Genomic DNA, 25,680 nt, shown 5'->3' on the forward strand with positions numbered 1-25,680 from the left:
ACGGAATTTCCTATTTGTGTCACTCTCGGAGCACTGGTTCTGTGGACTGGGTGGGTCTTCCGAGTTCTCATGGGCGAAGGAACGAGGTCTGGGTTTTAGCAAGTTGCCCTGACAATGGTGTGAATCGTCCAAGGCTGAGAGTGTCTAGAATCCCCTTGGAAGGTCGCTGCTATCAGTAACAGGACAGGGCCTCATTCATGGGCACACCCACAGGCCCCTCCTGGGCACCAGCCCTGCTGTAAAAGTAGGATTACCCGATTTTGCCCAAGGAGACGGGGCTCAGAGAGGTTAATTACATCATTGGCCCAATGTGAAGATTTGATAGTACGTGGCAAAACGTGCACTCCGATCTGTGTCTTGACCCCTCAGACCGAGGTCCCATAATAACCTTTCCAGCCTGCGCTCAGCTGACTCGTCTCCTTCTCTCGCCGTTGGAGACAAGTCTTGGCTCACCAGTTACCCGATGGGTGGGATTATCTGGGTGTTTGTCCTTCACCCCGCGCCTTCCCTGATGTACAGTTGGCAGCCGGCAAATATTTACGCATCAGACCCTCTTGGCGGATCCACCTGGCTTCCCGGGAAATGCGTTTTTTTGTCCTTGTGGTAAATCAGACCTTCTCTCCCCTGCTGGAGTCGTACTTGAGGCGGATGATATGCTTGGCCCGGCGAGGCCTTCAGGTGTGTCTGTGGAGCCCCCAGCAGGCATTCGCCGATCACCATGACCGGCCCCTGTTCCACAAGGCTGTGGTGGCCTGATGGATGGCTCGCGCCTGGCACCGCATCCAATGGGCCCAACTTACCATGCGTCCTCCTCAAGGCCTCCCTCTGGCCCTGTGTCTGGGAAGGAGGACAAACCACGGCCTCCTGTTTACCCCAGCCTCGCTGTGAGGCTGATTTTTCTTCTTTCTTTGCATACTGTTCCTCCTTTCTCTGTCCTCTTGAGACCGTGTGGAACCTTCTAGCTTAAGGAATTCCTATGCTCTCTCGTGTCTAATTTTGTTTGTTTGTTTCTTTGTTTTGGGGCTCCAAAGAGTCTTCCGGCCACCCAGGAACATCTAGGGCTACGTTCCACGCCTCACTCCTACCTGTCCCATTCCCAGCTCTGTGGCTTGGTTTTGTTAGTTAAACTATCCGGGAGAGGAGAAGACGGGGGGGTGACGCAAGCGTGGGCTGGCCGTGCAGCGAGATTTGTCCCTCTCCCGTGTCTACTTCCCTTCGTTCTCGGTGTAGGAATCTGAGTGCACCTGGAAGGCAGCTTCTGCCTTGCGGAAGAGAGGGCCACCTGACCGGGGGGACGGTAAGTCCCCATCAGCCAGCTGCCCTTTCTGGCACCCCTCGCACGCTCCCCCCCCACCTGCCCTCACTGCCCTTGATACGGAATCCGGCGGGAAGTGGACCCGTCCCACGGGTCATGGCTCATAAGATGCTCTGTTTTTGTAACTCTGGGTCGTACTCTTGCTCAGCCGTCGAAGGGTTTTTAAGTTGATTGAGCTCATTGCCTAGAAGCTCAGAGCTCGTAATGTGTTAACTAGATTTTCCATTTGTGTCACCGCAGAGTTATGTGCCAAACACACAGACAAAAACAGCTCTTTGGAAACAATGGGAGGAAGAAAGTTAATTGAATTTAAATTAGACACGGCGATAATTTGAAGTGTAATGAACGTTTCAGAGGAGACTATCATACACTCATATGTCACGAGGAAAAGTTTTCTTTTGGATAAGATACGCTAATGTAAAACGTATTGATACATAGCGTCGCCTAACCTCCCCGCCCCTCCCTTGTGAATGTCAGACACTCTGGGATGGGAAAATGCAGCGAGTCACCTATGCTTAGAAATTCCTTAAGTGGAAGATATAAGTGCCATTTGCAGTTAGCCTACAGAAGAATTATAAAATTTCAGTGTGTTTCTGGCTCCATTTTCCTTGCTCGACTTCATTTAGAGCCTGTCATAAAAAGAATTCTAAATTGCTAGAGGGGACCTAGGAGAGACTCTGTTTAAAAAAAAATAATAATGATGATAATAATAGTAATAATAATGTTTTCTTTATTTTTGAGACATGTTTCCTAGTTTCCCTATAGTGCATTTATATGGCTTTTAAAATGAGGCAAACCATTTTTAATTAAAATGTATTTTTTTACATCTGATTTGTTTCACCTTAAGAGGTAAAACCAGGAACATCATCATCATTGCCTTCTGGAAAATTAACCTACAAAAAAATCTAGACTGACATGACCTGTGGCAGCTGAGAGTCTGATACAGTCCTTGGGAGAGAAATCCCTCCAACTTCTCCATGACCCCATCCACCACGATGGTCACGCACGTGTCTCCAGCCTTAGGGTCCCCTCTCTGCTCTTTTTCTGCCTCTCCATCCATGACATGTCGAACAGTTTATCCCACCCCAGCCCCACCAGCTCTGCTGTGTAGCTTTGAAAGCCAGAACCTCGGGCATTATCTTTCTTTTTTGGATCTTGAACTCTGCTCTCCAGTGAGTGCTTTTACTCCTCGCATGAAACGTGGGTGGCCAACAAACACTCCTTTGACATTTGGAGATGTTGGTCTTAACCATAAATGTTCCTGGAATTCAAATTCTTTTTTAAAAAATTCTGGTTTTTTTAATTGTGACAAAAGCACCAGAACCCCTCCCCCCCCCCCAAAAAAAAATTTAGCATCATAACCATTTTCAAGTTGCATTTGAGAGGATTGAGTACGTCCACACGGATGTGTGAACTTTACCCCCCAACGATCCCTCGGGAAGCTCTGCTGCCCTGAAAGGTTTCGCCGTGAGATGGGAAAGGAGGTATCAATTGCCCAGTGGACCCTTTGTCTCCTAGGATGGGGCAGGTGACTTTTAGAAAGATCCTGCTGCGTTTATGAGGCATTGGGCGACATTAACATCCTCTCTCCCACTCCTCTCCCGACAGCTCCGAGCAGCGGGTCCCCTGTTCCACTTCTTACCACAGCTCCGGTTTGCATTCGGGTGACGGTGTCTCCAAGGCGGGACCTCTGGGCCTTCCGGAGATAAGACAAGTGCCAACTGTTGTGATTGAATGTGATGACAATAAAGAAAATGTGCCTCATGAATCAGACTACGAAGACTCTTCTTGCCTGTACACGAGAGAAGAGGAGGAGGAGGAGGACGAGGACGACGACAGCTCGCTGTACACCAGTGCGTACACCGCGGCGTGTCGCCAAGTGAGGGGGGGTGCTCGGCGGGGAGACCTGCCCCAGCTGCCCCATGCTCTGGCTTCCAGTCTGGGCACAGGTATCCACTGGCCTGGGGTCACAGGGCAGCTCAGCTAGGAAGATGAAAGGGACCAAGGTCCTCCAGACATCACAGCTCCAAAAATTGCAACGCCGTGTGGCCACGTCTCATCTCTTGGTTGGCTTTTTCTGTCTTTGATTCCCTTCCTGGGGAATCCAACCCCCTTCCTCAAAAAAAAAAGGGAAGGAGGGACCCTAAAACTCAGTTCCAGTCCGCAGAATTCTCAAAGTACTGACCATTGTGTTTGCAGCAAATCATTTTTAAACCCACATCCACAACTCTAGAAGGCTTGACTTTAACTTTCTTATTTAAGGACTTTACATGTGTGCAGGCGTGAGGGAAATCATGAAAAAGTAAAGTTCAAAATCTGGTGTAAAAATAATAATCTTTAGTTCAGTGATTACAGACTGATTATTTGGTCAACAATTATTTTTTTTAAAGATTTTATTTATTTATTTGATAGAGAGAAATCACAAGTAGATGGAGAGGCAGACAGAGAGAGAGAGAGAAGGAAGCAGGCTCCCTGCTGAGCAGAGAGCCCGATGCGGGACTCGACCCCAGGACCCTGAGATCATGACCCGAGCCGAAGGCAGCGGCTTAACCCACTGAGCCACCCAGGTGCCCCAACAATTTTTTTTTTTTAAGATTTTATTTATTTAGGGATGCCTGAGTGGCTTGGTTGGGCTGCTGCCTTCAGTTCATGTCATGATCTCAGGGGTCCTGGGATTGAGTCCCGTGTCAGGAATCTGTTTCTTCCCCGGCCTGCCACTCCTCCTGCTTGTGTTCTCTCTCTGTCTCTCTGGCAAATAAATAAATAAAATCTTCTAAAATTTTTTTGTATTTATTTGGAGAGTAAGTGCAAGCAGGGGAGGGGCAGAGGGAGAGAGCGTCTTAAGCAAACTCCATGCAGAGTTCGGAGCCCAAAGTGGGACTCGATCCCACGACCCTGAGATCTGGACCAGAGCAGAAACCAAGAGTCAGACACTTAACTGTCTGAGCCACCGACATGCCCCTATTTGGTTAACTTTTTCATGAATTTACATAATAACCACCTTATGCTGAGTATATACTGTGTGCCTGAGAATGCGCTGTGATTTTATTCTGTTCCGTGCATCTCACAACACCCAGAGATGTGGATGCTGTCGTCCCGTTTCACAGACCAGGGAAGAACGTGGAGAGGAAAGAGACGGGCCCAGAGCCTCACATCTAAGGGGCAGCGCTGGGATTGGACGCCAACTAGGTGTCCTTCCAAGGCCCTTGTTCTAAAACCAATGGAGGCAGAGAGAAGCCTGGCACTAGAATAAAATCCGAAGGAATCCCTCCCCCGCCACATGCTACTTCCCAATCTCTCCCTCTTGCTTTGCCGGTGCCAGGCTTCAGATCGCTGGCTAAACTGGAGAGCTCGGGAGAGGCCTGGTCAACAAGCAATGAATGAGATGATCAAAATAACGTCCAGGAGAGAGAACCATAGAGGGGCCACCAAAGCCCAAGGGACCCATGACTGGGACCCACACTCAGCCTCCGCTCCCCGTTTCCCACCCGGAGAATTGAACGTTTCCCGGCCTCGGCCTCACTGACATTCAAGCAGAAAATTCTTCCTTGTGGGGGCTGCCCTGTGCATTGCAGGGTGTTCAACAGCCCCCCTGGCCTCTGCCCACTAGATGCCAGGAACACCCCCTCCCCCCACCACACCCCAGTTTTGACAAGCACAAAGTATCCCTAGACTCGCCCAAGGGTTTCTGGGCAGAGGGCAGGAGGTGCAGAATCATCCCTGCTTGAGAACTGCGGATTTCTCCCAGACATCAGGAAGCCCCACTCTCTGTTCAATCCCAGAGTGTTGCTGTTTCCGTGACCTCGCTTCTGCTGCAGCCCCAAACGCACCCCGCTTCGCCCAGCCATCCCTCCCTTCGCACGCCCCCAGCTCCGCTCCAGCTGGCCTCTTGTCTCCCGAGATGGCTGGGCTCGCCTATCCTCTCTGAGCCTTCCCCCGGCAGATGGCCTCCAGCTGCTGCCTGTTTCGGGTGACCCCAGTCCCACGGGTGCCAACCCCTCCTCTTTGAAGCTCCCTATAGCCGCCCCCCCCCCCAAGGCCTGTGGCCACCCTCTGCCTTGTGTTCAGTTGCACTCCACAGCCCGGCCAGCCCTCCTTTGTGATGTTGCCTGCCTGCTGGGGTTCCTGGGGAGCAGAGAGCCCATCAGAACCTCCCCGTGTGCCCCTCACATGCCCAGGACAGCGCTAGGGATAAAGAACATGCTGGTCGCGGGAGCTCTATCAGTGAATGCTCTGAGTAAGGCCTTCGGCACCCCCAGGAGTAAAGCCCCTGGTGTCTGCCTGCCTGCTTTTCACCTCGGGGCCCACTGCTGGCCACGTGGAGCCCGGGCAGCTGGGGGTCAGCATTAAGGGCTTGCTTCTCCCTCCTGCAGCCTCCCTGGCCATGAAGGTGTGCAGGAAGGACTCCTTAGCCATCAAACTCAGCAACAGGCCCTCCAAGCGGGAGCTCGAAGAAAAGAACATCCTTCCCAGGCAGACGGACGAGGAGAGGCTGGAGCTGAGACAGCAGATCGGCACCAAGCTCACCAGGTAGGACAGCGCGACGGGCCGTCCCGTGGACCCGAGTAGAACTCGCTCTCCATCCCCGGGTTGGTCCCGGTGTCTCCCAAAGAGCTTCCTGCAGGGAATGTCGCTGTAAAACGTTCCGGGTCTCTTCCCACCGTTGCTCTTACAGTCCCTTCCCCTTCACGCAGCCACATCTTGGAAGTTTTCCTTGAATAAAAGCTCTGGGAGAAGCCAAAGGGCAGGTTTCCGGGGAGAATAACCACCTGGAAAAAAGCAGTGGCCAGGATGACCCACATATACACGGGCGTTGTGGTTTGGTGAAGTTCATTGCCGTCAGAGAAGCATGATGTCCGCTGTGCTGTGTGACCGGATGAGGCCTATGGGGATCGTGCCTTGTCAGCACCCTGTGAGCCTTCCTGAGTGGTTGGCTTTATGTGCAGTTAGGACAGACCGGCTTCGGGCATGGTGTCCTATGAACGCATTGGACACCGGATGCATGTGTTTCGAACCTCAGGCACGTGTGGGTGGCATTAGCCAACATTCGCGGAGCACTTACCCTTTGCCTGCCATTCTTCCAAAATTTTACATGTATTAGATCATTTCCTCTTGGAGCCTCCCTGTGAAATGGGCATTCGTGTGCCCATTTCACAGAGGAGGACCCCGGGTGTAGAGCCCTGTAGTGACCGCCTTCCTGCTGCGCCAAATGACTCTGGAGCGCCCCCTCCTGACCAACTGTGTTACGCCCCCTCCCCTCTGGTCTAACCGCGGTCACAAGGAGCCCGTCCTTGGTGCCAGGCACTGTGACAAGGTTTGGAGCTGCTCTCTGCCTCTTTTTAGTGGGACAGCCTCGAGTAAGTCACTTGTTCTCTCTGCCTCTGCTTCCGCATTTGTAAAATGGGAGTTGTAAGGATTCAGAAACATAAGGAAAAGCATTTCAAGCCATCCCCAGTCCATAGTAACCACTCCATTACCCTCCCAGCAACCCCAGGCAGGGGCTTTCATTATCTTCCCAAGTACAGGTGACGAACGTCGTGCCTAGAGAGCTCCCAGAGGTGTAGATGGCGTCCAGCAGCGTCCTGGTGTCCTCCCCTCCCCCCGACTTAGACCCTCACCAAGGGGCCCCTTCTGTCCCTCAGTTAACTTGGTTTTGTCCTGGAGGACGCTGTTTTGATGGTACCAGCCAGTGTAAACGTTCAGCACAAACGGATGATTAGATCTCGTGTTATGCAGACTTTAGAGCCCTAGAACAACGATCTCTACCCTCCTGTTGCACACGCACACACACACACTCATGGGACATGGTGACATGTCCACACTTCAGTGATCCATATCTCTCTTATTACTATGGTGACGGCTACTTAAGCAGCGTCCTGGAGAGCCTGTCCCATTGTTGGGCGGTTAAGCACTCTTCCTTCTATGGGCCAAGTCTGTCCCGCAGCTCTTCCCCGCGGTCCCGTCCTCTTCCTCCAACCAGGACTCAGAGCCGCATCACTATTGCCATGCCTCTCGGAGATAGTGACCCTCCTCTCCCAGGATCAGACCCGATCTCCTTTCTGGGCACGGGCTGGGTGGGTATAGCTTTGGGCTGCTTCTAGAACCTGCCTGCTCAGTTTTAAACCTGACACAAAAAGGGCTGTCTTTTAGGGGGTGAGGGAAAAGAGAAGGAGCCGCTCCTTGACCCCAGCCATCTTCTCCAAGTGCAGCTCCCCGCACCCTTGGTCAGGCTTCTCTCCCCTTCATTCCTGCTTTCCCAGCTTTGCTATAGAACAAGCAGAGCCCCAAGTATGTGAGGGCGAAATGGAAGAATTCTCTGTGGGAAGTGAGCTGAGGGAGTGGGGTCCATGGGGAGAGACGGAAAGACGGGACATGCAGAAAGCAGGCTCGGACTGGCCTCCTGGCTAATCCGTTGTAGAGCTGTTCCACCTGGAGGTAACTGACAAAACAGGCCACTGATGTCCCAGGACAGACTCCTGAAAGGGAGATGGTACCCAGCTTCTCACGCCTGAACCCCCATTCCCATAGTGCCGCCACGACTGGCTGGCAGTGGCGGGGACAAGACCGCAGGTGGGAAGAGATAGACCATGCACGCGCCGGAAGAAACTCTCCACGTTTGAAGCCTCATCTCAACCCTTCCTCTTCTAACAACCTTCAACTCTGCTTGGAAAATTCCAAAAATCTACTGGTTACTGTTCCCAAATCTCTTGCACCCCGGTCATGGCCTGGGGGAGAAGGAGGGGTGTCGAGAGGGCCGTGTTGGGCACATTCAAGGCGTTTGAGCTGGCTTACATCCTTGGTCCGAATTCCCCTTGTCTTTGTTCAGTCTTCCAGCTAGAGAGTTTACTCCCTCAGGGCCAGACCCCAGACGTCTCCAGCCGGACTGTAGAAAGTGGGTCTGAAAGAGAGGATGTCGAAGTGTTTAGCGGGTTGTCCAGATAGTACAGATCTCAGTGAGTCAGATGGGCGGGCCAAGTCCCCGTCTTCAAGTCTTCAAGGTCTTCTTTGAGATAATGCAGCCATTGATCACACCCAAGGAGTTTTCAGGACGATTCTCTTTGGAATGAGAGCCTAGCTCTATGCTCGCAGCCACTCATTATCCTGAAGTCAGGGCCACACGGAGGGGACATGTGAGAAGCAGAAGATGATGGTGCAGGGCTGGTCATGGGGTAGGAAACTTGGGTTCTCGCTCTGGTTCTGCGTGTTCCCGAGCATGCACCAGCCCTGGGCCTTCACTTCCCAACCTGAGGGGATTAGATTAGGTCATCTGATGACCTTGTGCTATCGGTGAGCTTTATTACCAAAAAATAGTAGCTAATAGAATGTAGGAATCTGCGTTAGAGTTTGAGGCTACAGGGCTGTGGCATTCTTTGGCTCTCGGAGGTCGGATAATCGTGCTGGAAATCTTACATGCTTTGAAAAAGCATGCAGCGAAGTCTGCTGTGTTCCAGGAATGACAAGTAAGACACAAAACATAATTTTAGCCTGGCAGTTTTAATAGTATAAAAAAAAGCCCAATGCAGCTTTCCAAACAATGCAACATTCCAAGAATAATCCCAGCTCGGGGGGTGAGAAGCAGAAGTGCCCAGTAAAACAATGTCAAGCATTAAGGCAGAGTTTCTCCATAAGAATGCACACACATGGTGCTTCCAGAAATATGTTCTCATTGATGCCATCAGGCACACTGTCCAAAACCTCAATCAGTGAGTCATCTGGATGTTTTGACAGTAAATAACTGTTTCCGTCAGTTGCCAGATGAGAAATGCCGGCTGCCCTTGAGACATGAACATGGTCACCTGGGTACACATTGCTTTGCGCCTTATGTATACAGACTCAGGGTGGGTGCAGAGAACCAAGGGTGAGCGAGCCCATCCACTGGACGGCGGGGGTTGGGGGAGAAAGGTAACAGAATGTCTATTTTTAAATTTATTCTGTATCATTCTTCTTAAGCTGATTGCCCATGTGTATTACCGCCCACATGGTGTAGGAAAGCAAGGGCCCTAGGAGGTAGCTAAAAGAAAGAGGGTAGGGGAATGGGGGAGGTGGGGGGTGACTGCCTAGATTTTCTTGATGGACTTCTCAAAAAGCGTGCAGCCCACAGATCTAAGGGCCCCTCTCAAGCTAGATGAGGAGGACTTTTCATCTCTGGTGACCTCGGGGCCGTGGAAGTGTACAAGCTCAGGGCAGTCTCTCACCCCCCCATCTCGGGAGTCCCCCCGAGTGCAAGACCCCACTGCTTCCCCTCTGGGTCTCCTCTCCGGGCCCTTCAACCTGAACCCTAGGAGTGGTCAGCCTGATCTGCCCTCTGCCCCTTCTCTACTTTGCAGCCTGGGGCTCGGACCGTCCCAGAAAGTGAAATTGTCTCCAAAGGCTAGAGCACAGGGCGCCTGGGAATGGGACTCTCAGGGACTGACGAGAAGCGTGATGCCCCAAAATAGAGAGCTATCATCTCCCAGACACCCTCTAGGTCAATTGTCCTGTGAGTCACTAGGACTGCTTCTTTGTTTGTTTGAAGATTTTATTTATTTATTTGACAGTGAGAGAGGTCACAAGTAGGCAGAGAAGCAGGCAGGGCGGGGGGGGGGGGTGGAAGCAGGCTCCCTGCTGAGCAGAGAGCCCGATGCGGGACTCCATCCCAGGACCCAGGGATCACAACCTGAGCTGAAGGCAGCGACTCAACCCACTGAGCCACCCAGGCGCCCAGGACTGCTTGTTTTAAAGGGAGCAGCTAAGATGCCAGAACATGGCCTGTGCACTTAGGCCTTTCCCTGGGGAGCAGCCAGCTTTCCAGACCTAGCCAGCTCTGCCCTCTCCCACCAAGACCCTCTCCTCCGGGCCCTCCAGTGCCCTCCAGAACGTTCAGATCAGACAGGGGAGCAGAAGCCTGGGAAGGAAAATCAAACGGCAGGCGCCTCGTAGCGCATGAGGGAGCATGTAATCTAGACACACACAGGCGTGAGAACTGAGGCCGTGTGCTTCCCTGACACACTCGTTCCCTGAACACACCTGTTCTCACTTTCACTATCAGCCTCCCCCCCACCCCGCCCCCATCTTCTTTGCAGTCGGGATTGACCAGTCTTCCTCCACACCCTCCGAGCTAGAGAGAGCATGCCCTGACCTGTAATTGGAGAATCTCTGTGGGGAAGCTCTTGGAAGCCTTGCTCGGCTTGGGGAAGGATGTCTTTCCTTGTGATGTCCTCTCTCTGCACCAGACACATCCCGGGGTTCAGTCTACGCGCCCATGATTCGACCCCAACCAATCAAAGGAGGATACTTAATTTAAGCTACTTGGAATTTTGCTTTCCTGGGGCAACCGTAACCACACACCAGAGACTGACCGGCTTAGACCACAGAAGCTGACTGCCTCCCGGTTCTGGCCGCTAGATGACAAGACCAAGGTGTCTGCGGGCTTGGTTCCTTCTGAGGGCCGTGAACGGGCATCTGTGCCATGCCTTTGCTCTAGCTGCTGGGCGTCTGCTGGCATTCCTTGGCTTGTGGACACTTTGCCCCAATCTGCCCTTCATCTGTGCTTCTCCCTGGGAGCGTCAAAGATCCCCCTTTCCATAAGGAGAGTGGTCATATCCATGAGGGCCCCCATATCAGTCTTGTGTGAACTTGCTTATCTCTACAAAGACCCTGTCTCTAGATCAGGTCACAGTCTGAGCTCCTGGGGTTAGGGCTTGGACATACGAGTTTTGGGGAGACATGACTCAGCCCATAGCATCTGGGGAGATGCAAAGTGGGTCGAACTAGGAAAAGGGCCAGAACCTCAAAGGTATGTCGGGGCCAGCCAGATAGTGAACAGAAGTGAGGCAGGCGTTTCTAAGATTGTGAACAGAGAGTGCTGGGAACCGGAGCAGTGTGGGAAGTCCACCCTTATCTACTTATCTAAAGGCACTGGTGCTGTTCCACGTAGGCGCCTGTTGTTTTGCAGACATGAAGGACTAGTTTTTCAGATCCTCTGAAAAAAAATCTGGACTTTTTTTTTTTTTTTTAAGCAAAAGTTCCAAATTTGTAAAACATGGCACAGAGCAAGCAGAATATATTTATGGACTAAATTCAGCCCAAGGACCACATCACAGCCTGGGTGCCTGGTTTTGATCTAAGACCTGGAAGCTATCATTTCGCTTCTGTGGACTGTAGCCCTACATTCTCGGGGGGGGGGGGGTGCATGGAGATCTTGGGGAGAGAGCTGAGAAAGGAGGATTACTGGATATTGTAAACATAAATATTGGGGGGGCGCCTGGGTGACTCAGTTAAGTGTCTGCCTTCAGTTAAGATCGTGTGCCACGATCTCAGAGTCCTGGGATGGAACCCCAGTGTCCGGCTCTGCACTCAGCAGGCAGCCTGCTTCTCCCTCTACCCCTCCCCTCTGCTTGTGCGTGTGTTCGCTCGTGCTCGCTCTCTTGCAAATGAATAAGTAAAATCTTTAAAAATAAGTAAATAAATAAACGTGAGAGTGCTGCATGTGTCTACCTGTAGCAATTTGGATTAACCTCTTACAGAATCCAAATTCATTTGAATGTAGCTATTTATGTGGATTAATCATTAAAGCAATCTACCACGTTCCTATAAAGGAGCGCATGGTCTCAGGAATTCAGGCAGAGGACTGCAGACGGCCACTTGACTTTGGACTGGGCTGCCCGCGGCTGCTGCTTTTCCTCAGTGTCCGTGAGTCTAGGAATCAGGAGGATCTCAGATTAAAGCACCTGCCGGTCCTTGATAGTTTGAACATACATTTCAGACATGAAAACCAGCGTTAAGTGGCATGTCCAGATCAGAAGTAGGACCCTCCTTGGACAAGTACGAAAATTCTGCCTCTCCCCCTCATCAGGGACGGTTTCTTCCCATCACTTAGCAAGCCGTTGTCTTTGTGGGGGCAGGAGGCAGCGAACCAGATGGGGCCACTGGGAAAACGTCAGTCCTGCCCATCCCCCTGGAACCTGGGATGTGATTCGTGCTTATGCAGAATGTCATAACGTGGTGGAGAGAAAGAGTAGGCTAGATCCGTATTTTATGCTGCCAAGTGCTTCACAACTGAAGTCACCATAAGCAGAATATAAAGTCATATGTACTGAGGATTAGGTCCGGTTCAAGGCAGAAAATTGAAATCCATTTTTTATGATCACGGCACAAGCGATAAAAGACAATAATTCTGGCTTCTAACTGTAGCTTGAGTGCTGCTTATGATTCGGGAAAATCGCTACCCTAAGTCTGATGCACTAGCACCTCCTTCCAAGGTGGCCCACGGCATCTCCTCCCCTCCCCCCACCAAAATCTAAGGACCCATGCTAAGTGGGAGCCAGCATCTCCCCAGGCCAGGTAATTGCTGCTGCTGGAAAAGCACACCCCCAAAAATAAGGATAACACTCAGAGGTCTATAAATTCGGTTCAACTTTGCCTTCGTAGCTCTGGACACGAGCCACTGAGAGTCACCACGCCAACAAGAGAGGGAGGGAAACAGACCTGAGAGCAGTGTAGGAGCTTCCTTGTGGATCTGGCCCTTGCAGCCAGCTCCAGCATGGTCATCCCTTGCATCTTGGCCTTGGCAGCGGCAGTGGTGGTGCTGGCACAGAGCCCAGCCCGGAGGGAACCCGGGAGGGAGCGCATGAGACTGCAGCTTCCCAGCCGGGCTTTGTGGCTGGGCTAGTGGGCTTTCTCTGTGCATTCCAAGACCACCCCTAAAGCAAACTGCAATGGGGTACGAGTCGCCACACTGACACTAAGTGGACGTGGTTCTTTGTGTGGCATTTGCATAGCAAACGCATAGACCCGTCCAGTCGCTCAGATGCTTGACATCTCCCATTAACTCGCAGCACAAAATAGAAAATCCTTTTTAAAAGCCTTTTTAAAAGAAAGGCTGACATCTCGTGAAAGGTGCTGAGTCGGGGCTACAGGACGGTCTGATGGAAAAGGGGCAACCCCATTTCGCATTTTGTTGTTAGTGAAAGCTGTGAAGGCTGTCCTGGGGAGGTTTGACGGAGGCTTCTTGGGCAGAGACGGGGGCATGCAACTTCAAGAGCTCAGGGATGGAGGTTGTGGCCTTGGGGCTTGAGCCACACCCATCATGGGACCCGAGGCCCCTGACCTGTCGCCACGCATTGCAAGGATGCAGGGGCCCCTGCTCTCACCCTCCCCCCCCCCCCGCCTCCAGCTTTAAGAAATGTGGTGAAGGCAGAGTCGCCCAGACGGAGTTTTGGAGCCCTGACCATGCGCACGGGGTGCACGAGGTGCGCGTGGTGCGCGGGGGAGTGTGCGTGCACGTATGCACGTTCAGGAAGCAAGGCATCGTGGTTTGCAAGCCTTGCGTGGGCTGTCGGGGAACAAAGCCACATCTCGCCAGCTGCCCCAGTGCTGCGGGTGTGTGACCTGCAGCCGTCCCGGCTGCCCGTGTGTTTCTCGGTGATAGAGTAAGCGTGGGGGACAAAAGAGCTGTTTTCTCCTCTGCAAAAACAGAATCTGTGTTTAAAACTTGCGAAGGATTCAAAAAGGAAAAAGGGACCATCGTGGAGGTTGAGGAGTCTTACTTTGTTTTTTGTTCCGAAGATTTTTTTGAACAGCTGCTTATTCCAGCCACGTTTCAAAATCTGGGGCGCTGGGCTGGAGAAGGGGGCCACTGCTTTCCCCTACAGAAGAAGCAGAGAATGAGTCGATCTTCTAAGCTGCTCCGTGTCAGGCTACATTTTAAGTTGTTAAACGCCCTTTTAGTTCTTCAGTGGTTCTTGTCCTGATTGTTAGGGAGGTAATCTGCAAGGATTATTCTTGTTTGTTGTTGGTTTTAGCAGATAGCAGAAAGAAAGGCCCTGTTTCTTGGGCTATTTGGCTAAGTAAGAGAAGACTCAGCCTGTCTCCATGGAGAGACGACCAGTCAGGGCAATGGTCCCTGACATAAGATCATCTAAGACTCCAGAGGCCTTTCTGGGGATAACACACTTTCCCCCTCAGGACCTCAGCTGGCCATCTTCACCTCCACCCAGCAAGGGGGCTGCTTTTGGGGTCCCTTCTTGTAGAGGAAGAAACAAATAACCCTAGAAACGATAGGGAGCAAAGAGAAAAAGACACATCCAAATCCCAGACAGACTTCCCTATCTGAAGCAAACAAGCCGAGAAAAAAGTTTCATTTGGTTTTGTTTTTATGGTGAACAGATTATCCATCCCAAGGGCCTGTGGTTGGACAAGGATTGTGTGGGGCAGCGGCAGAGTGCTAGACCAGGGGCTCCGCCTTGTGTGTGCGCATGTCCTGCAGAGGGAGAGGTAAACCATGGAGGGAAGAAGGGATAGGAGATTGTCTTCCATCTTGGGCTTAACTGGGCTTTTTCTTGCATTTCAGTAGCACTGCCCAAGCAATAGGAAGAGCTACAACATTTGACACAGAGGGTTGCGTCTGGAGACGCTCCTGCCTGATGAAATGTGAGAAGCAAGGGCATCCAGTGGGGAGGGCGCGGGGGTTCCTACTGTGTGGTCCGTAGGTCAGCAGCATGAGCATCACTTGAGAACCTGCTGAAATGCATATTTCCAGGCCCCGCCGAGACTCTGAATCAGAACTTCTGAGGATGGGACCCAGGAACCTTCATTTTAACAAGTGTGATTCTGATACACACTGCTGTTTGGGAAGCAGGGGTCTTGTAGACAGAGCACTCCAGCCTTCGAAGCCTGTGAACCTTAGATTGAAAGCTCTGTCCTCCATTGACTGAGTGTGTTCCTGTCCAGCCTCAGTTTCCACAGTAAGATGGGCTCCCACTCAAGGTCATCAAGCGCTCTAGATGAGTAATTCTCCCACTTATAGTAGATAGTAAACACTGGTTGCTTCCCTCTCGCTGTGAATTTGAGTGTTAGATTATACGAGACTCTTACTACTCAGAATAAGTAAGGCTATTCACTAACAGGTGAATCCTAAATCTTAATGGCTTGAGGCAGTAATGGTTTATTTTTCACGGAGGAAAGCCTAATGCAGATCAGACGGCCTCTCCATCATGTAGCCATCACACGCTTCTGGAACACACGGCTCCGGCATCTCCACAGCAAGGGAAGAGGGGAGAGAAGAGATACACACGTTGCTTCCGCTCATGAGCCACTGATCAGAACTCAGCTCCTGACCCCAATCCAGCTTCAGGAGAGGCTAGAAAAGGAGAAGGAGCAGCTGGACTATTTGATGAGCACAGTGGCTTAGCCACAGCTACACGGAGCCAGCATCTGTCGCGGGCCTTCTGTATTGGATGGTTGTTCTGGTCATGGCCCCAGTCATATAAAAGGGACCATCACAGGGGCGCCTGGGTGGCTCAGTGGGTTAAAGCCTCTGCCTACAGCTCAGGTCATGATCTCAGGGTCCTGGGATCCAGCCCCACATCGGGCTCTCTGCTCAGCAGGGAGCCTGCTTCCTCCTCTCTCTCTGCCTGCCTCTCTGCCTACTTGTGATCTCTGTCAAATGAACAAAATAAAATAAAATCTTTAAAAAATGTATTTTTTAAAAAGGGGACCATCATATCTGAAACAGATGTGATTAAAAGACTTCTCAGAAATTGTGGAATATACATTCAGTGCAATATTGTTTGGCCTTTGAAAAAGAAAAAAAAAAAAAGGAAATCCTTCCATTTACAACACCATAGTTGAACCTGGAAGACGTTCTGCCAAGTGAAATAAGCCAGACATGGGAAGACAAATACTGCATGAACTCACTCGTAAGTGGAATCTCTCTCTCTCTCTCTCTCTCTTTTTTTAAAGAGAGAGAGCCTGAGCAGGGTTTGGGGGACAGAGAGAGAGGAAGAGAGAAAACCTTAGACAGGCTCCCACCCAGTGCAGATGTGGGGCTCGATCCCATGACCCCAAGATCACGACCTGAGCCAAAATCAAGAGTAGGATGCTCAACCAGCCAAGCCACCCAGGGGCCCAAATCTTAAAAATCAAAAACAATCCAACTCCGAGTGGCAGAGAGTAGAATGGCAATTACCAGAAGCTGGGGAGTAGGGGGCAAAGGAGAGGAATCACTCAAAAGGCACAAACTTTCAGTCAAAAGATGACTAAGTTCTGGCACACGAGGAACGGGGTGGTGACTCGAGTTGATAGTAACACGTTAGATACCGTCCTGACCCCAGAGAGCTGATCTCGCGTGATCTCAGCACGCACCGAAAAAACGGTGCCTTGTGAGGGGAGGTGCTGGACGTGTTAATTAGTTGGAGATAATCCTTTCACAAGGTATGTGTCTATCAAAACCTCAGGCTGTACCTTTTAAGTATATACAGTTTTCAAGTGTGCAAAACAAAACAGAAGGAAGGAGGCAGCCAGTTGGCAGTTAGAAGGAAGAGAGCATGGTCTCCTTGAGGGGAGGGGACATACGAAGGGTCTTACCCCCTCTGTGCTGGGGCGAGTGTCCCTGTGTGCCTCAGTGAATGAATTGCTGCAGAGGTCCGGCTCAGTAAAGCAACTCACCAAAATCAGAAGAATCGCAGTTAGAGGAAAAAAGAGACCCCAGATAAACACCCCCTCCATGTAAAGAAAAAAATGACTTAAGCAGAAACAGGAGATCGTGGAAGGGAGCAGTGGGCCTTGAGCTGAACAAGCTTGTTTTCTGTGGGTACAAGGTCAGCTTCCTAGAGTCACACGTCACTAATGGAGATCGTGGAATCTCAGCTCCCAACAGATTGAGTCTGTCTTAAGTACTGACTAAGCACCTGCTATGTACATGGTCCTGTACTAAGGGCCACTTAAAATGTAGCTGGAGAGGGGCACCTGGGTGGCTCAGTCCGTTAAGCGTCTGCCTTCGGTTCTGGTCATGCTCTCAGGGTCCCTGGGACCGAGCCCCACATTGGGCTCTCTGCTCAGCGGGGAGCCTGCTTCTCTCTGCCTCTCTGCTACTTGTGATTCTGTCTCTCTCTGTCAAATAAATAAATAAAATATTTTTTAAAATGCAGCTGGATAATCATCCCTCTACAAGAACTAAGACAAGCTCGTCAAGGCATACTCATTGTTGTCAGGTTTACTCTGGGAAAGAGATGCTAAGAGCGAGTTCTGTGGGGAAAAGGGTGGGTCCTTCTGGAGCACTTTTTTTTTTTTTTAAAGATTTTATTTATTTATTTGACAGAGAGAAATTACAAGTACACTGAGAGGCAGGCAGAGAGAGAGAGAGGAGGAAGCAGGCTCCCCGCTGAGCAGAGAGCACGATGCGGGACTCGATCCCAGGACCCTGAGATCATGAGCTGAGCCGAAGGCAGTGGCTTAACCCACTGAGCCACCCAGGCGCCCCAAGCACTTTTTTTTTTTAATTGGTTTGAATCTCTTTTAGACTATTGATCTGCCCATTTTTTCCCTTTAAAATAGTCCCAAAAGATAGGGGCTGAGCAGGGATAACGTAAACATTGAATCATCCAAACATTTGACTCAGAGTCTTTTTGTCCGAAACCAGCATGTTAACTGGAACAACTCAAACTTGAGTTGTCAAAGCACTTTTCCTGCGATGTGTTCTTTTTTTCACCTTCAATCTTTTGATCCCCTTAAAACCAAAGGATGTGTCATTTCTATCATACTGTTATCCAGGAAAAGATCTCTCCAAGCCATTTGTAAGCTTACCAGGAGGCAATAAATAAACGGAGTTAAATCATCGTGAGAAACGCTCAAAGCATCTTTCAATCTCCAGGTGGAAGAGAATTGTGTTGCATGGAATTCTGCCTCGAAAGCTAGCCTAGTGCTTCCAAATTGGCTTATTCATTTTTTTTTTTTCCTTTCACTATGGGCTCTGTGGCTGTATCTTGAGACTCTGGTTTCTTCACTTACTTCGCGGTGGCGTCTTCCCGATCTGAAAAAGTAATAGATGTAGAGTACTTTAGTGCCCCGTGGACACTGTCACTGCCTAGAACACCTGTAGTTTTATAGATAAGAAATCTGAGCTGGAAAGAAATTAAGCGGCTAACCAAGTTCACAGCGTTACCTGCCCACACTAGGATTTTAAGCCACTTTCCCTGCCCCCAGTCGGTGCTAAAAATTAATATACTTGCAGCTAACATTACACTGCATGTAAACTAACTGGAAGTTAAATAAACACTGTAAAAAAAAAAAAATTCACCTCCCTCAAAAAAGGAAGAAACATATTCACTTCTCGCCAGAAGACACAGGCCAGTGATTTGATTTGAAGCCTGACAAGTCATACAGTTCATTATTTCCCTCAATTTGTGCCTGAAAGAAAAAGGTCTTGAATTTGAGTTAGATTCAAATTTTGAATTAAATCTTTGAGGATCATTTTCAGTAATCAGAAGGCCCGTGGAAAAGGGGCATTGGTGGGTTCTTTTCATGGACACGGTTCCCTCCTCTGCTCAGAGAGCAAAACATTTAAATCAAATGCCCAAGGAAGAGCTGTGCCCCTGTCGTACGAGTTCACATGTGGTCAGGTCTCCTCCGTCATTTTGAAACCTGAGCAGGGACTTTGAAAGATTCGTCGGCTGCTGCCTGGGCTTGGAGTTCGCCCATTCTCGTAGCTGTATCACTCAAAGGAGTGGCGCTCTTCATTGTTTATCCTTAAGGTTAACTTGTCCCTTGTTTCAGTGGCGAAGTTGGCATTTCCGGTCTCCAGAACGTATGTCGTGCTCTTTCTCCCTCGCCCGCCAAAATGGGCTTCGGGTTTGATTAAATGCGATTTTTCTGCAGCTCCCATGGAGAGCTGGCCCACACTCGGCCCCGAAAACCTAAGAAGCAGAACTGGATTACAGCCGAGAAGTGTGTGGTGCAGTTGCTTTTCCTGCATCCCCACACATCTTCACTTACTGGCAAAAATACCTCTCCGAGCGCGTGCAAAATGCTAATAAGAGTAATTCATTTTATTTATCTTCATTATGTTCATTTCACAATGCAAAGATTTTTATAATACCCTTGGAAATTGCATATATGCTCACTAAATAGACAGACTCTGAACAGAAAAAAAATGATCCTAAGCTACAAACCCAGGAAAATCGCTTTTCCCTCTAATTCTAAAGGCAATTCCTTTGAAATATCAGTGAATATGCTTCTATTTTAGGAAGTGGGATCATGAAAATTTTATGTCCTTTGCCGATCGAATCATTAAAACGATAGTTCTTCAAAACAGGAAGCCTTGTTGGTTCCTTTGGAAAAAAAGAATGTAGGCAGACAGACAAATAAATAGTGCCTGCTGACAGATGATCACTGTGTCGCAAAGAGTTTTTAACTATCTGAAATCCTCCCCTCTTTTTGACTTATGACTTTCTTCCTTTTGTTCAGGGTCCTATTGTAACTCACCAGGCTCCCTCCTAAAAGGTGCTAAGCTAGACGGTTGCATCTTCTTGTGTATTAACGGACCTCGCGGGAGATGCCCTCCTGAATTTCCTGACCCGATGTTTCTGCCACCATCCCCAGAAGCGGCCTGTGTCCCACAAAAGGGGAGCCCTCTGCACACCCCGCTTAGTGACCTGGTGCTGCCTTGGTTCTCCTGGAAGCTGGGCGGGCAGCTGCGGCTCAGAGCCTGTGTTCTGCAGTCAAATGCTCTACCACTGAGCTATACCCCCAGAGCCTGTGTTCTGAACCCAGCACCTCTATGGAGCAGCAGCCCCGCCCACCCCTGGCTCACGGGGGTCACCTTGTCCTCTTTCTTGACAGTCCTTGACGAGCAGAGTCATTTGGGACCATGACCTGTGAAATCCGATTCTCACTCCACGCCCCCCAAGCAGTGTGACCAGGATACACTCAGGCGGTTTCCACGAAGGGGCTGTAAACCTATATGGCTTAGTCCAGGCAAAAACAAAATAAGCTGCCTCTTTTTTTTTCTTTTTTTTTTTTTTTAAGGCTATATGTAATCTCAGATTCAGAGTACTTAAGAAATTAGTGAAAAATTGTCAGAAATTTATATCATAGGTTGCATGATAGCTGCTTAATAATTAATAAGAGAATGTCAAGGTACATGGGGCACCTGGATGGCTCAGTCGGTTAAGCATCTGACTCTTGGTTTTGGCTCAGATCATGATCTCAGGGTCGTGGAACTGAGCCCCAGGTTGGGCTCTGTGCCCAGTGGGGAGTCTGCCTGAGATTCTGTCTCCCTCTGCCCCTTCCCCCGACTCATGCTCGCTCGCTCTCTTTCTCTGTCTCAAATAAATAAAATCTTTGAGGACAAAAAAGAATACCAAGATACATATACAGAACATTTTCCTTTAAACACTAATCATTTCCATAAAAGTTTTCAAACTGCCCATTTGACAACAAGCTTGATTCCGAAGGACATTCTGATCTCCCTCATGTATGTCACAGTCGTCGTCCTGTAGAGTTGGTAACAGGGCCTGAAGGCCACAGACGCTGTGCGAAGAAAGGAACCTTCCTGGAAGGAAGTCGGTGAAGGGGTAGGGCAAACAGTCCTATTACGGAAAGCGAGTCTTTTCACTGCCACAAGTGGGAGAACTCCCAGCCACGCCGCCACCGCTCTGATCGCACTGGAGCCACCGAGACTGACCCCCATGTGGGCCGGAGCTTGAAAAGGGGCCAGGAGTCTGGAAGCCACAGCGGAGGCTGAGAGTTCGGGATGGAGACAGTGAAAAACACGGTGCAGTTGTCCACGTAACGTGCCACGTAAGGAAAGGTGATGCATCTTTCAGGTGATGTGATGGACGTCTTTCAGATATTTTATTTTTGAAGATTTATTTATTTATTGCAGAGTCCCTGACACAGGGTTTGATCTCACAACCATGAGGTCACGACCCGAGCCAAAAGCAAGAGTCGGAGGCTCAACGGATTGAGGCACCCAGGCGCCCCCAGACACTGTGTGGTGCAGAGGTCAGGGTGGTGAGGAGGACACCAGGACGGGGCTCGGCTTCCATTCTGACGTGCTGGGGGACCCAGCGTATGGCCTCTGTCTTACGGAGTCAAGAACCACACAGCACGTGACTCAAGAAGCGCCCCCTCTTGCTCTGCATCGAGGAACCAGGATCGTCAGCGTGGGTCCACTAAGCAGCGCAGGTGCTGCGGTTCCGCTGGTTGACCTTCCGGGACAGTTTCCAGGCACCGGTGACCCCGCGGCAAGGGCCACAACCTGCAGCCTAGGGGCCAATGCCCGCCTGTTGGTACATCAGCCCTGGGGAGCGTGACGGTGACGGGGACCGCATGGTCCACCGCGTCTGTAGGAAGTGCAGAAACGCAGGCTCTCCCCAGCACAGGGAGAAATTGTGATTCTCTTCCCAGGAAGAGGTTTCTCTCTGTGCTAATTTCTCTAAGCAGAATGGCCGCCTTTGCTTTTACTGATCAGTCCCAGCGTGAAGCACCGTATTGTTTTTACAAATTATACTGGGCACACAGTCCATTCTTCAAAATTGGACTTATTACCTGAGCAATTAGGAAAGCTGCTTCAAGGACAGCCAGGCACCCGCATAAGCGGCACAGCTGGGCTGTTGGCCGGCGGAGGAGGCACTAGCTCTACAGGCAGATGAGAAGGGAATCCTTTTTTTTTTTTTTTTTTTTTTTTAAAGATTGTATTTATTTATTTGAGAGAGAGAGAGTGCGCTCAAGCAGGGGGAGCTGCAGAGGGAGAGGGAGCGGACTCCTCGATCAGCAGAGAGCCCGATGCGGGACTCGATCCCAGGACCCTGGGACCCTGACCTGAGCCAAAGGCAGACGCTTAACCACTGAGCCACCAGGCGCCCTAAGAGGGAGTCTGCTTAGCACAAGGTGTGTGATGTCCTCAAGGAGGAAGGCCACGGGCCATGCCAGGCAGGACCAGCTGGGAAAGGAGGCCCAGCAGGAGTGACGAGTGTCGTCTTGTTCTTGCTGTTGGAGCTGGATCCGAGCCCCAGGACCAGGTGTGACCATGTGAGGAAGAGGGTCACAAGGAGGCAAAGCCCGACACTGACGCGTGATTCCTGGAGCGCAGGGCAGGCCTGAGCCCGAAGCTCTAACCTAAACCGAGCATCACGCAGATGCGGGGAGAGGTCGTGGTGGCCGTTCCAGCAAATCACAGAACTGCCGGCGTGTGTGGAAAATGGAGGTGACCAGAGCCTGACAGATCCTCCGTACAACAATGCATGAGAACGTGTACTTCTCTCTCTCTCACACACACACACACACACACCACACCCGGGAGAGCCCGGCTCCTGACTAGAGACGCACGTGCTGAGAAGGGTCTGGTGCTTTGCTGTGGCCGGTGGTTTCCCATCCCTTTCCCGCCGTGAATGCCAGAGGGAGGCCTTCCAGGGCTCTGAGAGGCCAAGCGCTCCCCCGTGGGTGGGACTGTGCCTTCAGACGGCCTGACTCTCAGTTGCCTCTGGTTAAAGACCTAATGGTCATGGGGCACCTGGGTGGCTCAGTCAGTTAAGCGTCAGACTCTGGGTTTTAGCTCAGGTCATGATCTCAGAGTCATGAGATCGAGCCCTGTGTCACCTCCACGCTGAGTGTGGAGTCTGCTTGCAATTCTCTCTCTCTCTCTCTGTCCCTCCCTCTGCCCCTCCCACATTAAAAAAAAAATAAGACACAGTAGTCAGGATACTCTTATGGGGGAAGACACCAATCCGGAAGGAATGTTCTACCAGCAGCCATTTCCCTCAGGATGGAGGTGGGTGTTTCTCTGACACCTCAGGAGTTGGTGTTGCTTGTGGTCCTGTGAGGGACAGTGCACTCATGGCCCAGGGCTGCTAATGGAGTCTTCCCGGTTTCCCTGGGCTCCTCCTAGAACATGACAGCCCTAAGACGCTGCCTGTCCCAGTCCCGGGCAGTGGGGCCATGGTCACCCGTGATTCCCCTCCTGTCTCCCACATCGCGCGTACATGCGGGAGAGTGAGGGTGTGTGTGACGTAGGTGCTGTGGACCTCGTGTGACCAGATGTCGGGACATAAAGCAAAAGAGCCAAAGGGAGGGAAGAGAGCTTAGACGCTCATTCACCAGGCTGGGAGCTAAAAGTCCCTTGCTACGTCCATGCTATGAGTTCAGTCAATTTGGGGGAATATATTTAAGGGAGGATAGTCTCTTCTGTCAAGGAATCTCCCAAAACATTGGGTAGATAAGGCCAAGAAAGTGGAGAGAAATCACGTCTGTTTGTTTTCCCTATAATCAAGGCAGAATCTATTCGAAGCATCCCTGTCTCTCCATCCATGTTATTCCTCTTTCCCTTTCCCATATAAATCAATCCTTTCCCAGACAGATAAAGCCACCCCATTCACCTTTCCTGGTCCTTTTCCAACTAAAAAGATCTCCAAAGAAGGCAAAACTGCAAATCCAGACTAGTTAGGCATTCCTAAAGTCCACCATGCTGCCGGACAGAAAACGTATGTGTGGGGAGAGGGTTGTGGGGTGCGGAGGGGGGCGGCTTTGGTCTTTTTTGGTGCATCACATGTGTAGAAAGATAGACTCTGTGAAAGATTGTCCTGCCACAGGAAAGCGCGCACAGTTTAATGAGAGTGATTGCATTCAATACTCCTCCTTCGGGCTACAGGGCTATTGGTTTAAAAGTGAAGATTTATAGGACACCTGAGTGGCTCAGTCAATTGAGCATCTAACTCTTGATTTCGGCTCAGGTCATGGTCTCAGGGTTGTGGGGTCGAACCCCACATCAGGCTCCCTGCTCAGCGGGGAGTTTGCTTGGTTCTCTCTCCCTCTGTCCTTGCTCCATTACACATCTCTCTCTCTCTTATATAAATCTTTATTTAAAATGAAGTTTTTCATTTCAGTTGGGGAGTGATGGTTCAGGAAGGAGTAGGGCGTTGAGGGACTTTTAATGAAAGAGGACTGTAGGAAACTTGGCCAAATAAGGTGATCAAAACCCCCTCCACACCGGCGTCTGAGACTCATGAGGGGTTTTGCATGTCCTTCTCCAGGTTTCTAAACACCATGGGATCTCATCTGAACCCGAGTTGTTGTTGTTTCTAGAAATAGGAGCTCGTGGGAGGCAGCGGGAGGACATTGGCTGGACCCCCACTGAGGGAAAAGGGGATTCCTGCTTCCTGTCTCCCAGCTTCTGCCCACCTTGTGCCTTCAGAACCCCCCTCGAGGAGTGCTGATGGCCCTGAGATATTGGACCATTCGTGGTGAATATGAAAAAAGCATGAACCACACATATTCTGTGGCTCCTAGGAGCAATCTGGGTGGGAGGGAGCAACGCGGGACCTACATCCCCCTTTATCCTTGCCTTGCTTCAGAAAGGGTTGTGGATGTTGTTTATTGAGGCCCAGCAAAGCAGAGGCATTTGCCTTTTTAAATGAGTGGGTGAATGAGTGTGTGAATAAATCAAGTATATACTCTTACGCCCTTTTCGTGTTGTCTGGGCTGTATGCGTGGACCTACCTGTGATACTGTCCATGACAATCACTCAACAGTGACACCCAGAGCCTCCTCTCTTCATTAGAATCACTCTTTGTCCTTGCCTTGATGATCTGTGTCCCTCAAAAATAATATTCTTCAGAGAGTAATGGGAGTAAGTCAGGTGTTTTGCTGAGACTCGGATAGTTGTGGGTATGTTTGGCGAACATGTCCTGAGCCCCCCAGAGGTCAACTTTCTTGCACGGGATCAGCTCCAAGGACACGAACACCCGTGCCCTCACACTGGGCGGGCATCCATTCGCGGTCAAGCAGCAAGTGTTGTCGAGCGGCTTTCCTAGCAGTGAAGGCAACAGCCCTCAGTGAAGGGGATGAGGCATAAAAAGAAGAGCATGGCCAATGCTGTTTGATAGTGATAATGACAGGACATGTTAAAAACTAACTGGAGACTCCCAGAAAATATTGGAGAAGATGGGTTTTTGTGACATGGGGAATATTGTGTGGAAGTCATCTGAAAATTCTCCTTGGCTTAGTCCTCTTGGTTAGACCACTGTGTGTCGTTCGAGCTTCTACCGTTAAAGAGAAATGGCACAATGACAGTCTTATCAAGTGACCATTATCTGTCACTCTCTCCATCCCCAGATTTGTTATGTGTGACAACCAAAGCAGGTGTCTCCTTCCCCTCTGGTTTTCCACAACCTGAACAACTTCATCAAAAAGGAAGACTTTCCATAGCATGATTTTTCCATCCATAGTCCACCAGGAAACATAGGGCTCACAAAGTATGATAACTTGAGGAGTTATGGACAGCAGGACTCGTCATAAAGATGTGGGCAAGCTTCAGAATCCTTCTCAACACAGCTCCTGGCAGCTTCTGTCAGCCAGCCAGAGGTGACAGATGAGATGACTGTCTTTTTCACTGGGATTCATGTAGATGGCTGTTGCATCTTCTCTAAGAACCGATAGACTGTGTATCTATTAAGATGGCCAATGGAAGGCCTAGACCAATATCTGGTATGTAATGACTGGACAGACAGAAGGATTCACTCACGCATGGATGGACAGATGGCTGGACAGATAAAATTAAGCTAAAGGTGACCAGATCTCCTCAGCTACTTAATGTAGTAGAACAGTAGACT

General features: G+C 50.4%; 1 protein-coding gene across 10 annotated transcripts in view; it reads left to right on the forward strand.

The window, feature by feature from the left end:
• Positions 1 to 25,680, forward strand: part of PHACTR1 (phosphatase and actin regulator 1) — a 550,281-nt gene that overhangs the window by 506,651 nt on the left and 17,950 nt on the right. For all 10 annotated transcript variants that reach the window (XM_045066953.1, XM_013056847.2, XM_045066954.1 and 7 more), the window contains 2 exons: positions 2,924 to 3,168; positions 5,689 to 5,845. In XM_045066953.1, the coding sequence (XP_044922888.1) occupies positions 2,924 to 3,168; positions 5,689 to 5,845 (402 nt within the window). The remainder of the gene's footprint in view (positions 1 to 2,923; positions 3,169 to 5,688; positions 5,846 to 25,680) is intronic.

This window comes from Mustela putorius, unplaced genomic scaffold (genome assembly GCF_011764305.1).
Source record: "Mustela putorius furo isolate JIRA1106 unplaced genomic scaffold, ASM1176430v1.1 tig00003870_pilon_pilon_pilon, whole genome shotgun sequence".
Taxonomy (NCBI): Eukaryota; Metazoa; Chordata; class Mammalia; order Carnivora; family Mustelidae; genus Mustela; species Mustela putorius.